Raw genomic sequence first — 14,510 nt, 5'->3', positions numbered from 1 at the left:
TTTACGACGCGTACTGCATCGTTACGTCACCGGGTCTTCGTTTACGAGCGAGTTATCGCCGGGTAGGAGAGCGCGCGAAACGTTCGTGCCGCGCAGGGCATCAGCTGATCTCACTGGAAGGATTTAAATCTGAAAACATTAAACCCGATAAGGCTCGCACCGACGCGACGTAAGGTAAAACATCAGCTTTAGCATCTCGACATCGCGTGGACATCTTGACATACGTGAGTTTTCTTAAAATGCCGGGAATGCGTCCTTCGGTGCGCCGATAATACAAATTCCTCGAATAAGCGCGATAAGGTCACGAAAGATTATTATAAGGCGAGACATGTGAGAAGTAAGTTATTAACATTATTAAGTTTAGAACGCACTGAATATTCTGATTCTTGCTTTTTTGGGGGGAAAATGAGACGATGTTTTAAGACATGCTGAGTTTATTTTGCGCAAATTTTCAGGAAGATTTATCTTAGAGCTGCGTTATTTGGACTCAATGACTTTTTTCCTCAGGAATCCACGGTATATATGGTAATCTATATGTAACTGTATAGTCTTCGAATTTGTATATAATAATTATATATAAATTAATTTGAGACGTACTTTTTTTGGAAAGTATATTAAATAAATTTAACAAATTTTTATTTTCATAGAGAGAACCTATTGAAAAGTCGTTTTGTTTTCAATCAAGTGTAAGTGCTGGAGCTAATAAAAAAGCTTAGATATGCTATAGCGTTCCATTTCCTACTGTCGATATCTAAACCATATCGTAGCCTACATAACCGCGGAATATTTATGATCATATTTTACATGAGTGTATACCGTATGTCGAGTGTTTTATCAGCTGCATTCGAGGCTCAATCTGGAAACGTAGGAATCCAATTGTCTTACGTTTGAATACGCAAGAAACATTACATTAATAATAGAGATTTTTTATTCGATCTAACTAGCCATAAATATCACTCCGTTTTTCGCAATAAATTCTTTACAGTGATTTTAAAAAGGATGATTATATGTATATAATAAAGGATGCTTATTAGCATCAAAAGTTACGATTGAGAAGGACCAAAACCCATGGTCGAAATGTCGTGACGATTATAATTAATAAAGATGGCCGGTTAGGTCGAATAAAAAATCTTATCGTTAATTATTTACTGACGAGGTAAAAGTTTCTGATTTGGTTTAAACGTTACGTTGAATTATTCCAGGACGAAAAGCGTCGCGGTTCGGATTAGATGAGCTAAAGGACTTTCGCCATCGCGACCGATGAAGTTTTCACTCGCGAGCGACGGGGTCGTAACACGTTTCGATATACGAGCACGCGCTTATTCCGCTACGCGTGGGCGAGTCAGCAGCGATTATTTCGTCCGATGAAATTCCAGAACGGCGACGACGACGACGACGACGACGACGATGCCGGGGGGAGGCATACCAACACGCGCACGTTCCATTTCGCAATTCCGACTCTCCGACTTCTTCGCGACCGTGACGATGTGCAACTCATTTGAGAGGGGCTGCCACGTCGAGTACGTTTCAACGTCGCGACAAATTTTGCGAACGCGTGCTGCATATGCATCGCACCACCGCGACCGTCAACGAAGCCGTTCCAAGGTGATTACGCCCGGGTATGTGCTAACGATTGCGACACGGAACACCAACGATGGCGGTGGCGGTGGTTTCTCGCGGATCGCGGCGAGAAAGGGGAAGAGAAGGACTCCGGGGCCAGCCGGTAGGCCGGTCGGTCGGCAGCGACTCGAGGACGGAAGGCGGTGTTGTGCATTCCCAGTACCCTATACGATCGGGTTTACGAGCGATCAACCAGCCGGCCGGCACAATCGGCCATGTTGTTTCCGAAACTTGAATTCGAGCTCGCGGGTCAGCTCGCCGAGAGAAAGGTTGAACCACCACCTCGCAGCGGCTGCAAACGGCGTTATGTCACCCTGCCTTATCTCGTCTGGTCTTTCGGTAAAAAAAAAATCGCTTCTTCGCGCCGGGTTTAAACAGGTTTCGATACGCGATCGCGATACTCGATGCAGTACGGAATCGTATCGCGGCCGCGCGGGCGAGTTACGGCGGCTCGTTTGAACCGCTCCGGGAATATCGGTGACGCTCGCTCGGGCTCGAGTGGGATGAACTTCCGCTTACGTCATAAACTTCGGCTGCGGCGAGGGTCGTTTCGACGGTGACCGAACGGCATTTAAGGACCTCGTTGCAGCTACTCGAATTCTCGAGATGTTTCTCTTGGAAGCGATCATTAACCCGTGAACGATCGTGTTAAGAAAGGGAAGCTCTGCTTCAAATTGAAACAATAAATATATGTAAACGAGACAGCTTAATCAACAAAAAACCAAACAAACTTGTTTATTTTACATTATAAGAAACTTGGCTAAAAAATTAGCTTGTTTGTTCACATCACAAATTAATAAATTGTGTTTTTAAATACCCATCAAGTATGTACATATGATAAACTAAAAGTAACAATAGCTGTAGCTATTCGTAAGATAATTCCCGAGATCATTATATGAAGAAAAACAAAGACGTACAATCGTCTAGCGGACAGCTTAACGATCGCTCGCGGGTTAATCTCGACAGGACTTGCGTACTGTGAAATAATATCGCATGCAAGAAAACCTTCGAAGTCATACCGTGACAACGAAAGAAATTAAAAGATATATTAAAAATCGAATTCGCGACAAAGTCCCTCAGACGCGTAAGCCGAGTTCGCCGACTTCTCAGCCTGTTCAGCTCGCAGCAACACACAGGCGTGTCCGATTATATATCAATAAAAAAATTCGGGCGAGAGACTGTACACGCATAATCAGCGCGGATAACAGAACGCAGTTGAAGAGCGCAACATCGAGTTGCGCTAGGTGTCATAAACGTCGTAACATTTACCAGACGCAGGATCCTTTTCGGAAAGAGCGCGTCATGTCGAGATATTTATAGCAAAGAAGTAGGCAACGCCGAATGTAAAAATTGACAGCAAGCAGTGCTTGACACGGTGCGTGTGTCGTGTCTCAGACATAAAATTGAAAGGTGAGCAAGTTCGAGTATTTAAGCAAATTTACAAAAAAGGGAGATCAAACGCTTTTCTTACCTCACAGTTTGAATTTTACATCTGAGACGCTTAGTGCCACTCGGAAAGTGCCCATCTGTAAATGCCAAGGCATGCGCAACGCCTAGTGCAACAACGTGGGCAGTCCCGGCGTACTGAAGAGACTTCTCTCTCTCGTGTCTGTTTATCATGCGCTTAGACTAGCTGTTACCCGTGAACAACGCGTATACACACACCGGTGATGCCGGCCTGGTTAACAGCGCGCGGAGTAGATATCCGCGATCCATCTTGCGTAACCTATTTACCGACCAAGTGATGCGAGCACGTATGACATAATTCAGCGCAGCTCCGAGAAATCTCTCAAATCATCGCGGATGCCGTTCAAACGGTCGACGCTGTAGCTCGCATTCTTACCGTGCATCTAGCGTTAAACCCCCGTTCAATTTGCAATTTTGCTCGCTCAATAAAATTGCAATTTCGATCTAGTAGAAATCTAATTTTTTACATAAAACCAACAATGCGTCTTCTAACAAAGTACACATGTTCGCGGTATTTTTTTTTTGCTTTGACTGAACTTCCTCAATACGCTGCAGAAATTCACCTGCACGTTTTACGAACTCATTGTACATTTACAGTTCCTATACGCTCAGCGAGAAGTATGTCGATGTCCGAAGAGTATCGATAATTTATTAAAGATATGACCGGGAGCAAACTTTCTCCGATCGACAATGTGAATATTCCTATCTCGTGAATCTAAATCAGCGGTCTCTAAACCGGACGTTCGTTCGCCCGGCCTTCCCGTGAAAACTTCTGATCCGCGTGAAATGACGATCGTGGTAGTCGAAGGCAAAGTCTTCGTGATGGATTTCCACGTCCAACTTGGCGATAACCTTGACAAGACGAGAAAGAGAAAGAAAGAAAGAAAAAGAGAAAGAGAGAAAGAGAGAGAGATTGGCCACCTGCCGTCGGCGGCGAGAGTAACTGGAGCGATGAATTATACGTTGGATATCATCTTGTGGCTGTCGGCAGCTGTTGAACGGACGAGGAGCGAACGAACGAACGCGGCGACGAATCAAACAAGCCGGCGGCTTCCGCGGATAAGCGAGGCCACGGCGAAAAGCAAGAAGATATTAAAACCGGGGGCCGCACCGGCAGGGAGATAAGACGGCGTTATTTGCCGGAAGCGTTAGCCCGGCGCAGATAATGCGGCCCGATTGCGGGGCGGTTTACGGAGAAGTATCCGCGACGTCACGCACGAATGCCAGACGCGCGGAGTAAACGCGGTCGATCGAATATTTGTACACTAATTTCGTAATGTTCGGATATATCGGCCAGTAATTCCCCGCTAATAATACACGATAATACTATCCAATTGCTAGTAACGCTCGTAGCAATTTCTACGGTGTATATATATATATATATATATATATATATATTCATGTACAGCTTCTATATCAGATACTGGGTCAATGACGGAACGAAGTACCGCAGATGCGAGGGCTTTCGAGGTTACCGATCAATGGTGTTATTACAAGTTACAAATCAAGCAGATTATAAAGATCATGAGATACATGTTATTTTCAGTAATCGTTGACTCTTTTAAAACATCGAGTTCTTTTTTAAAAACCGTTCATCGAATTGTGTTGAAATGCAGCATCATGTGCTAATGAAGCAATATGCTTTCAAGCAATACCACTGACAATGAGTTTCCTATCTCATCTTGCATCGCAATCTTGCGCACCAAGATTCGCTGGCGATCGTGGTGCCTACGCCACGCCGGCAAACGTGAGTTTCGCACGCACTCTCGAGAGCGTTGTTTACGTCTCGCATCGCTGTATACGCGCGCGCGGATATATTATAATTGAGGCCAGTCGCAGGTTCGGCCGCGCGGCCGGCCGGTGCCGGGATGTCTATCTTTGGACCCACGCATGAGAAGTGTGTGTATGCGCGCGCGCGAGCGCGCGCACAAGATCTCTTACTCAATCGGCTCACGCCCGTCGCACCGCGCCGCACCGTACCGTACCGTGCTGTGCTGTGCTGTGCTGTGCCGTGCCGTGCTGTGCCGGTGACCAGTGACACCGTTAAACGCGGCCATTATTTCGAATGCATGGCCGCGGGTCGGATATTTCCGTGGTGCCGCCGTAGATAGTGCCGGTCGACCAGCCGGCCGGCCGGCCGGCCGGCCGGTAGGCCGGTCGCTCGCTCGATCGGCCGCGCGACGAACTCGCGACTTTCCGCGAAACGAACGCACTCCCACCGCGTAGCGTTCCGCGCGCCGCAGAGTTCCGCCACCATCCCCGTCATCACAGTGAAATGCACTCGGAGCCAGCGGTGCTCAACCGGCGTCCGCTTTTATCGCCATCTCGGCAGATAACGAGAAGCGCTCGATTGGCATCATTTTACTAATTGCTTGACAGATTGGCAGATTTTGTTTGACATGGAAATGTTGACACCGCGTGAAATCCAGGTTTATTATCGAATCGTGTACATTAAGAGAAAATCTTTAATCTTTAATCTTTAATACTTGTTTCTCTTTTATTCTCACTAATGACCAGAAAGTAGAATAATACATTTAAATCTGAAAGATTGGTATTCTTCGAGATTCTTATCAAATTAATTATTTTCCAAGCGTAAAGATTTATAATTAATATACCTTCAGTTTTGCTTGAGATTTCAGCTATTTTTATTTTTTGCTACATTTATTTATTAATGAAAAAGATGACAAAATCTGACATGAAATGTTGATACTGCGTGAAATCCAGGTTTATATCAGATTTTGTAAGAGTAAAAAAAATATTTAATACTTGTTTCTCTTTTATTCTCAATAATGGCTAGAAAGTAAAATATTAAAGTGAAGCATATTAAAACATTTAAATCTGAAAGATTGATATTCTCATCGGATTAATTGCTCTCCAAGCGTAAAGATTTATAATTAATATTCCTACAATTTCGCTTGAGATCCCAGTTATCTTAATTTTTTTGCTCCATTTATTTATTAATGAAAAAGACGACAAAAGTTTTATCGGCGGAAAGTTTCGGCGCTTCATTATAAATTTAATTTATACCTTCGAAATTATTTGAGATGCAAATTTAATGCAGAAATTTAAAAAGGCTGTGTATATTTGCCTCCGCGAAAAGTACTTCCCACCACCGAGGCACCCGAGTTCCGCCACCTTCCAGGCGCAATGAAATGCGCGGGTCAGCGGTGCTCAACTTCGTCCGTCCGCGCGCGATCGTCCATTGACGTTGACGGTTCACGGTATATATTTACATGACTCAACCCCTTTCAAGATTACAATTGATAAGTCAACTACGAGTGGAGATCTATAATACACCTGCTTTGGGTGGAAAACGTGACGAGTGATCGAACGGACTAAAGCTGTCGTCGAGATCTTTTGGCACGGAAACACGCTTGTATTAGTCATTCCTGAGATGTCGGGCTCACCATTTGATACTGATGTATTTCGCAATTCGTGCCACCGCGCGCCTATCACGTTTTATAGAATGCGCGATTAGTAATTAAAATTAGTGTCGTGCTATTCCTTCTGTCTGTATTCAAATTTCAACAACATCGTGGAATAATATTTTTCTTCGCGCGTTTCACGATTTCACGCGCGTCGAAAACATATAACGTCAATCGTTTACGTCATTAACCTTTAGCTCAGCTGCTTTTACGTTATTAACCTGACGGACTGCACATCTGTGCGATAAATATTTTATTTCCTCGTCTTCGCGTCTCCTTTTATATTAAAGAAAAAGAAGAGTGTGCATTACACTTCGATAAGTAACTGAAGTTTAAACGTTACCGTGACGACTGTTTATGTTAAAAATGGGCTTAATGGGAAAGCGTTAATTTGCAAAATTACTTACACGGCAGTTCGAAAGTGCACACCTATTGTAACTCGGTTGGCACGGCCAGCTAAAGGTTAATGGGGAATTAGCATTTCGTAAACTGACGTACGTGAGTGTGCACGAAAATATATATCTGCACGTCCGCGTCGCATAAAGTTGCGCGCGCGAAGATACTACAGAAACGTACGGAAGCCTCGAAAATTACCGCCTACGCGTATTTACACTATGGAGCAAACAGCCACCACTATTTACCGATTCACGGTTGAGCGACCTTCGGCGCCGTTAAAAATCCGTCGCGCACTCGCGCGCTTCTGCCTGGCGCGATAGATATCCGCCTATCTATATTACGCATGTAAAGCGAAATGCCTACGAATCGTTTGAGAGATCGTTACTACGCCTTGAGGAGTACTATCGGGCCATTAATCGCGGCGCCTAGCGATTAGAGTTACAGACGTCGACGCGGCCGCGTCCGCGGCCGCGGCCGGGGCATTAAAACCTCTCACGATTCCCGGGAAATCGGTGCACACGCCGCGATCGTGCGTTTACAACACGCGTGCGTGTAACGGAAACGCCGACTCCGGTGCATGTCTCGCAAGATCGCGAGGTTTCGCCAAAAGGTAAAGAGAGAAAGAAAAAAAGAAGATGGAAAGAAGCTCACGTAACGTTGATGCCTGGGCGTTTGACACAAAAATCACAGCCGGATACCGGTAATAGCAGCCTCCGCGCGACGTTGCTACGCGGCACAAAATATCACGCATTTGTCGCAGGAATTCGATCGTAAATCATAGACGCGCCAACGGTCGGTCGAGCGATCGTCGGTCGACGCAGCACCGCGTTGTGCCACAATCGGGCGGGGGAGGAGGAGGAGGAGGAGGAGGAGGAGGAGGGAGGGAGGGGGAAACAACGGAAGAGGGGGGAGGGGAAGATACAATAAGAGTCGCGAGAGACCGGACGCGCGCGCGGCGTACTGCGCGGATCCGGTTCGTTTTTCCACGGCGCACCGCGGTTTTCTGCGAAATGGAGCCGAGCCGCCGGTCACGCCTGAGCTGTCTAACGGAGGTAGAGAGATATTGCGTTAATGCGTTCCACGTGGGGTCACCCCGGTAGCCGGTGCACCGGCGAGTACTACCGTATCCGCTTCGCGAGCGCAATAGAGCCGCGCGCGCTCGCTCGCTCGCACGCTCGCACGCCGCCGGCCGCAGTGCCTCTCATTACGAATCTTACCGTGCCCACGTAGCGGTATCGCGACTACGCGTATTCCTCCGGCACGCTTCACCGAGCGTAATGGTATATATGTATTATACCCGAGGGATAAAAAGAAATCCCTTCCCCCCCGCTGCCTCTCTCTGTTGGGAAATTCCGATGGATGAATATAAGCCTCGGATGTTGTTAGGGATTGGCGAGTATCACTTGCTGTGAGTGGGGGATTAAGGAGGGGATTTAATCTACGGGTCGACATTGAGGTTTTTCTATCAAACGTTGCGAATGTCGTATCGATCTCATTAAAAACCGATTACCGTGGGCTAATTTATTCAGAAATCGAATTTACGACAATATTGTTATAAATTATTATTTACGCCTAATAAACTGTTACTGCTATATTGCGTGTTAGAAGCAAATATTTCACGGTACAAATAAATAGTGTGAAATAATTGCGCTAATTGAAAATTTTATTTTTCAACGGTTTTATGCCTCACGTGTTAAACGGTATTTATCGCGGCATACTTGCGCCGCAATTCCGCGAGCGTGCAAAAATGGATGCGGCGGGATGGCACGTAATTCGAGTCGGCTCCGCCGGCGAGAAAATTGACGGATCGCGCGCATCGTGTATACGCAGTATACGGCATCGTGTGACGTCAACGACACGAGAAGCGTTTCCCTCTGTTAACCCACTCGTTAACCCGTCCGCTTATCGACTTTCAATTTTACCGTCTCAAGTCCGTGGCGAGACGTTCCTTGGCCCGGCTTCGTAAATTCACTGCATTTGGCACGGCGACATCGATATCGATAGCGCAACAGTATATAACATTGCTCTAAAAAAAAATCTCTACTTTCTCTATGTTAATTTATTTTATGTTATTCAACGAACGTGTTGTCGCGTTTCTAATATTAATTTCATAAAATAATTTTCGCCACCAACTGTAAGTATAACGCAGTTCAAATTAAATTTCGGAGATTTTATAATATCGGTATATTTTTATTGACTTGAGTAAAAATTATAAGAAAACAGAAAGATAAGATAAATGTAGTTACATGGCTCTAGTGGACTCGAACCTGGTTCCTCAGATTACGAGTCTGGCGCTCTACCACTAGACCACACTGCCACCTTAAGTAACGTTTATCTACATATATAAACGTTACTTTAATTTACTCGAAATTATCATATATTTGCGTATATATATATATATATATACATGTGTACCTGAAAAGAAACCCTAACGAGTTAAACTTCAAACTATACTCCTTTTATTTTTTATTTATGTTTTTTTATCAGTTCCCAAAGTTCTCCCCAAAAATTTATAGCCACGGCGCAAGTGACAAAATTAGACAGGCTATTTATATTTCCTCAAGGAATTCGTACATATCGATCAACAAACAGCCAGAGTCATAAACGAGAATTCGCAAGTGCAGGTTTAAAGAAAAAGTTCTGACGCGATAAGCATATAATAATACAATTTATGTTATCAGATCATTTTTTACCATTACTCATTTTCCAATGAAGAAAATAATCTCTCTAAAAACTAAACGTTTTAGAATTTGCTCCGCGTCGACACACATCTCCCTGAATTTTCTGTTTCGCGAGAAGCGAGACTTTTCCACCAGAGGTGGTATAGGCGAGAGGCGAAACAGGGTTAAAAGGTGGCGGTGGCGGCGGCGGTTGGATTCTCCGGTGACGGAGCCGGCGTTCTACCAACGCTCGAATTGGGATGCAACGCGTGACGAGGTGAAGCTTTTCCCTCCCTCCCTCCCGCCATCTATCCCGTCGACGCAGAGGGAGAGAGAGACAGAGAGAGAGAAAGAGAAAAAGAGAGCGAGAGAGAGAGAGAGAAAGAGAGAGAAGGAGGATGACGCTCATGCGCACCGCGTAAATGGGGCAAGCCACTCGATCGTCCACTTTAGGAACGGGGTCACGAAAATTAAATTTTCTGATTAACGACACACGCGCGCACATCGGCGTCCCCGTCGTCGGCCGCGCCGACGCGACGTGTTTCACGACTCTTCTTTCTTTTTTAATAGCTCGCGTATCTTTATCCGGACGTCGCCCGGGATATAAAAGCTTTTATATACCGCGCGCGCGGATTCGATCGGGGGGGGGAAAGGGTAAAAAGCTCGATGTCGCCTCTAGAGCGACGCCTCCAAATCGGCGGGGTCTAAATCGTCGATATCGGAACGTATTCGTTTCGTCGTTAGGGGGCTATGTATCACCTGACGAAATTAGATCACGCTCGGATCCTGTGACTCGGATCGGTTGACGTCGTCAGGGCGTCCGCGTCGAGAGCGTGGTTACTTACGCCGCTCTTCGCTATCCGCTCTCGCCGAGAAGCCGGGCGGCAGCGTGCACGCGCGATCGTCGTGCGATTTACGTCGTGCGTGTTAGCGTTAGCGGGCGCGCAAGCGCGTAGCGCGCGTAACCCGGCTCGCTCTCGTGACGCGCGCGAGCGAGAGTCCACCCGGGATGTGACGCCATATCTCGTATGCGCCGCGCGAGTACGCACGATATATTACGCCTTCGATTCGTTAATCTTCTTAAGGATCGTTAACCCGCTACGCGCCAAGAATACTCAAATATCGCGTGGACGCGAAAGTCTATAACCGGCGCGGGCGCCGCGGGACGCGACGCGATGGCGCGAAGTCGCGACGCTTTTACTTTCGAATTCGCGCTTTCAAGGCGAACGAAAACGCCAAGCTCCTGTTATCCGCGGCTCTCGATCTCTCTCTCGAAGCTCCGCTCTCTTATAGTTAATTTTTAAGAACGTCGCGTGTCGCGCGGCTCCGAGTCAGCCGAGTTAGAACACCGAAAGTACTTTTTATCGAGAAAATTAACGCGCATGCAATTTCCGACTCCCAAGATTTTTACAAGATTTTAAACCTCGACAAATATCGCGAGATCTTTTTGAAACTCAATTTACGGCGATAACGAAATCGCTGCCGCGAACAACATTCATCGTTAATTCGATACGCGTATATGTGTACACGAAGAAAACGATAACCAAATTGTTTTGAATATATATATGCATATCTAATTAAATTTACAATTTAGAATTTCAATTTCACAGCGCGCGCGACATTTACCATTCTGCGCGAGTGGCATCGATAAAGTTTTGACCACTTGTCTCTCGTGTGCGATCCGCGCGTCGCGGGCGATCAGAAATTGGCGACATACACACACATACACACACATAGACACACATGTGCATGCACGCACATACGCACAATGTAACTTGCCGACGGACTCACCTCCTGGCCGTTCGGGGCAATGACCACGTCCACCTCGTCGAGATGCTGGCGATGCTCCGTGACCTCGGCGTGGATCTCCCTACCGTTGTACGTTAGATAAACCTTCTGACCGGGTACCAGCCGGGCGCCGGTGACGGAGCCGAAGCCCGGTCCGATGAGATCGCGGTCCGCGTACTCCTTGGGGCTCGGCGGACTGCCGCCGGTGATGTCGAAGCGCACCGTGTACAGAGTCTTCGGCGTGACGCTGATCTTCTGGCCCGGCGACTCGGCCGCCTGCGGCGTCTTCACCGCGCAAATGGCGCCGCTATAGTACTTGCCGTCCTGGCCGGGAGCGCACACCCTGGTGCCGATAATGCTGCGCTTCGCCAGCCTCTTGCCCGTCGACATTATTCGCGGCTTCTACCAGGTGACGCGATATCACTCGGTTTCGCGCGGATCAGTTCTCTCTCGTCTTCTGCTTCTGCTTCTTCTTCTTCTTCTTCTTCTTCTTCTTCTTCTTCGCGGTGGAGGATCACTCGATCGTTCTCGCCGATCGTTTTCTCGCGCGGAGTCCCGTTGCGCGAGGCGACGCGACGCGAAACATTCACGCGACGAAACACTTTTTCTGTTCCTTCACGTGCTCCTGTCCACTCGACTGTCCCGCAATCTCTCTCTCTTTTTCTCTCTCTCGGTTCGACAGTGTTCGAAGAGACGCTCGTGGGATTCGCGTCGGAGCACGGAGCACACGCGCGGAGCACAAGTTCAAAAATCCAAGTGCGCGAGAATAAGACGCGCACGCCTGCGAGACGTGGCACGACACGCACGTCACACACTCCCGAAAGGAAGGAGTCGGATCCCTTTAAACGACGATGTGGCCGACCGTCGACCACGCGTCGCCACGGCAAACGAAATCCCCAAGGGGGCCTCCCTTTCTCTCGCTCGCTCTCTCGCGCTCTCGAGGATCCCTGCTCTATCCTTCTTTCATCCCGCTTTAGGTCATCGTACCGATCAGCTTTTTTCGTCACGCACCAATCACGCCGTCGTGTACCTGCCACCGACGGCGGCGGTGGCAGTGTTTAAAACTCTTTCTCTCTCTCGCGCGCGCGCGCGCGCGCGCGCAGGGGGGGAGGGAGGGGAGGGGGGGGGAGGAAGAATCGGTCGCCGAGGGACAAGGGTTATCCGCGCGCTCTTAAACGGTGTAGGGACGCGGCGGCCTCCGCGGCCTGAACACAGAACTCAGCGTATCAACAAAGCGGCGTGCACCGTCGCCCGCGTTCGTCACGCCGTCCGCATATTCGAGGCACTTCGTGATCGATTTGTGGCGATGCGCTGGCGTGCACACGGCTGACAGCATAATAATACGTGGCTAACGCGCGCCGACGTTAGACGGGGGTCCGGTGCTAGACGGCGGCGTCCTAGCCGGGTCGTTAGACTCGTACGTTTAACAGCGATCCGCACGGGAGTAGGATACTCTCTCGCGGCGCCCGACATGTGACGCACAGCTGAGCGACCGGGAGGGACTGAGGACAGACTGGTGCCAAGCGGCTTTCACTGCGCCGGCCGGCCGCCCGCCCGTCCGGGAAAAACAGCTGATAGATAACAACAAAGCCACGTGACCCGGCCTCGCGCGCCGATTGGCCGCTCGCGCTGACCTACTTACTCCGATTGGCCCGCCGCCCGGACAACGAGACCAACGGGAAAAAATCGCAGGCTTGGAAGCCTAGGCAAAGAGCGCCCGCTCGACCAGACGCTCCACTCCACCACGCTTTCACGTCCCCCCTACCCACCCCTCTCTCGCTCCCTCTCTCTCTCCCCCGCCCTGACCAGCGCGATTTCCCCACCCTCTCCCCGCGGCCGACGGGCGTGCGTACTCGGCGTTTCTGGTTTCTGCGAAGCGACGCCAACTTCGTCCGCCGTCCGCCGTCCGCGTACCCCTCGGCCCTCGCGCGAATATACACTCGATTGCTCGATATGCCGAGATATGCCGCTTTCGCGAGATCGCTTTCTTTTTCAGACGTATGGACGATTCGGGCGGACGGTGCGTAGCGTTCAATCCTTATTCCCGAGTCGTCATGGCGGCGGTCAGCTGTTGCCGACGCTACGCCGGCCACGCACGCCCGGGACGGTTGTTTTTCGCCGTCAGCTGAGAAGCCCGGCCCGGCGGTGATGAAACCGACGCGAGCGACCGATCGCCGTTGCGCGGAGCAAAGTTCGACGCTCCGCGAGACGTTCCCGTCGCTGCCCGCCCCGCTCCCCCCGATCCCTCCCCGCGCCCCGGCGATACCATACTGCGTCGCGTTCCTCGCGAAATACGTCGTATTTCGGCGAAAGCTCGCTACGGGGGGACGACTGCCCGCGCATCGGAAGCCGAGACGATCTCGGCCGCGCTCCGCGTCGCGTCTTCCTCGATAAGGGCCCGGCTTTCCGCTTCAGCTGTCAGCGCCTGGTCGGCCATTTTGCATCAGCTGAGTCGCCCGGTGACGACAGCACGGCGAGTGGAGGGTCTGCGCGTGCCGAGTGCCGAGGACGCCGGCCGACGCCGCGCCGATCCCCGATCCACTGGGCGGAGGTAGACATTTGCAAAGCCTATGCCTCGCCTCGGAGCCTCGCCGCAACGACAACGGAGCACGAGGGGGCACACGAGCGTTATCGTCCGTTATACTCTATGTTATGTCCTACTCCTCGTCGTTCGGCGCCTCCGGCCTCGGCGTCGAACGACCTCCGCCGTCAGTGTCGCTGGTCGCGGCCGAGTAGAGGAGTCGCAGGTCGCAGGCCGGCATTCGGCGGCGGCGGCGGCGGCGGCGCATGCGAAGGAACGCCGACGCGGCCGACGACGCGACGCGCGTCAGCTGGGGGCGCCAGTGATGAAACGCGGAAGAGTGGATGGTCTACGAGAGCTCTCGGAGCGACGCGACGCCGCGCCGCGCCGTCCCGTTCCCGGCTGTTCCCGGCTGTTCCCAGCGTCCGACGGCAACGGGCAACGGGCAACGGGCAATGCAAACGCCTGCGGTGAACGCGCTTCTTCCTCGACTTCCGTCGAGCGTGACACGAGGACTCCGATTCGTTAATTGTCTCGGGTCAAACCGAGACCTCCTCCGTCCTCCGTCCGCCCCTCCCCTCCTCGATCGATCTCGCCGACCCGGCGTCGATCCGCGAAGGTGCGGGATCGCGC

At 50.0% G+C, this 14,510-nt stretch overlaps 1 protein-coding gene across 1 annotated transcript in view; it reads right to left on the bottom strand.

The window, feature by feature from the left end:
• Positions 1 to 12,875, bottom strand: part of Glut4ef (Glucose transporter 4 enhancer factor) — a 90,026-nt gene extending 77,151 nt beyond the window's left edge. The window contains exon 1 of the mRNA XM_071715651.1: positions 11,360 to 12,875. Coding sequence (XP_071571752.1) covers positions 11,360 to 11,746 — 387 coding nt within the window. The 5' untranslated portion in view covers positions 11,747 to 12,875. The remainder of the gene's footprint in view (positions 1 to 11,359) is intronic.
• Positions 12,876 to 14,510: the final 1,635 nt, after the last annotated feature.

This window comes from Temnothorax nylanderi, unplaced genomic scaffold (genome assembly GCF_030848795.1).
Source record: "Temnothorax nylanderi isolate EJ_2023f unplaced genomic scaffold, tnyl_v1.0 TNYL_tig0169_pilon, whole genome shotgun sequence".
NCBI lineage: Eukaryota > Metazoa > Arthropoda > Insecta > Hymenoptera > Formicidae > Temnothorax > Temnothorax nylanderi.
Note: the sequence above shows the minus strand (reverse complement) of the source record. Positions and strands in the feature narration are given on the sequence as shown.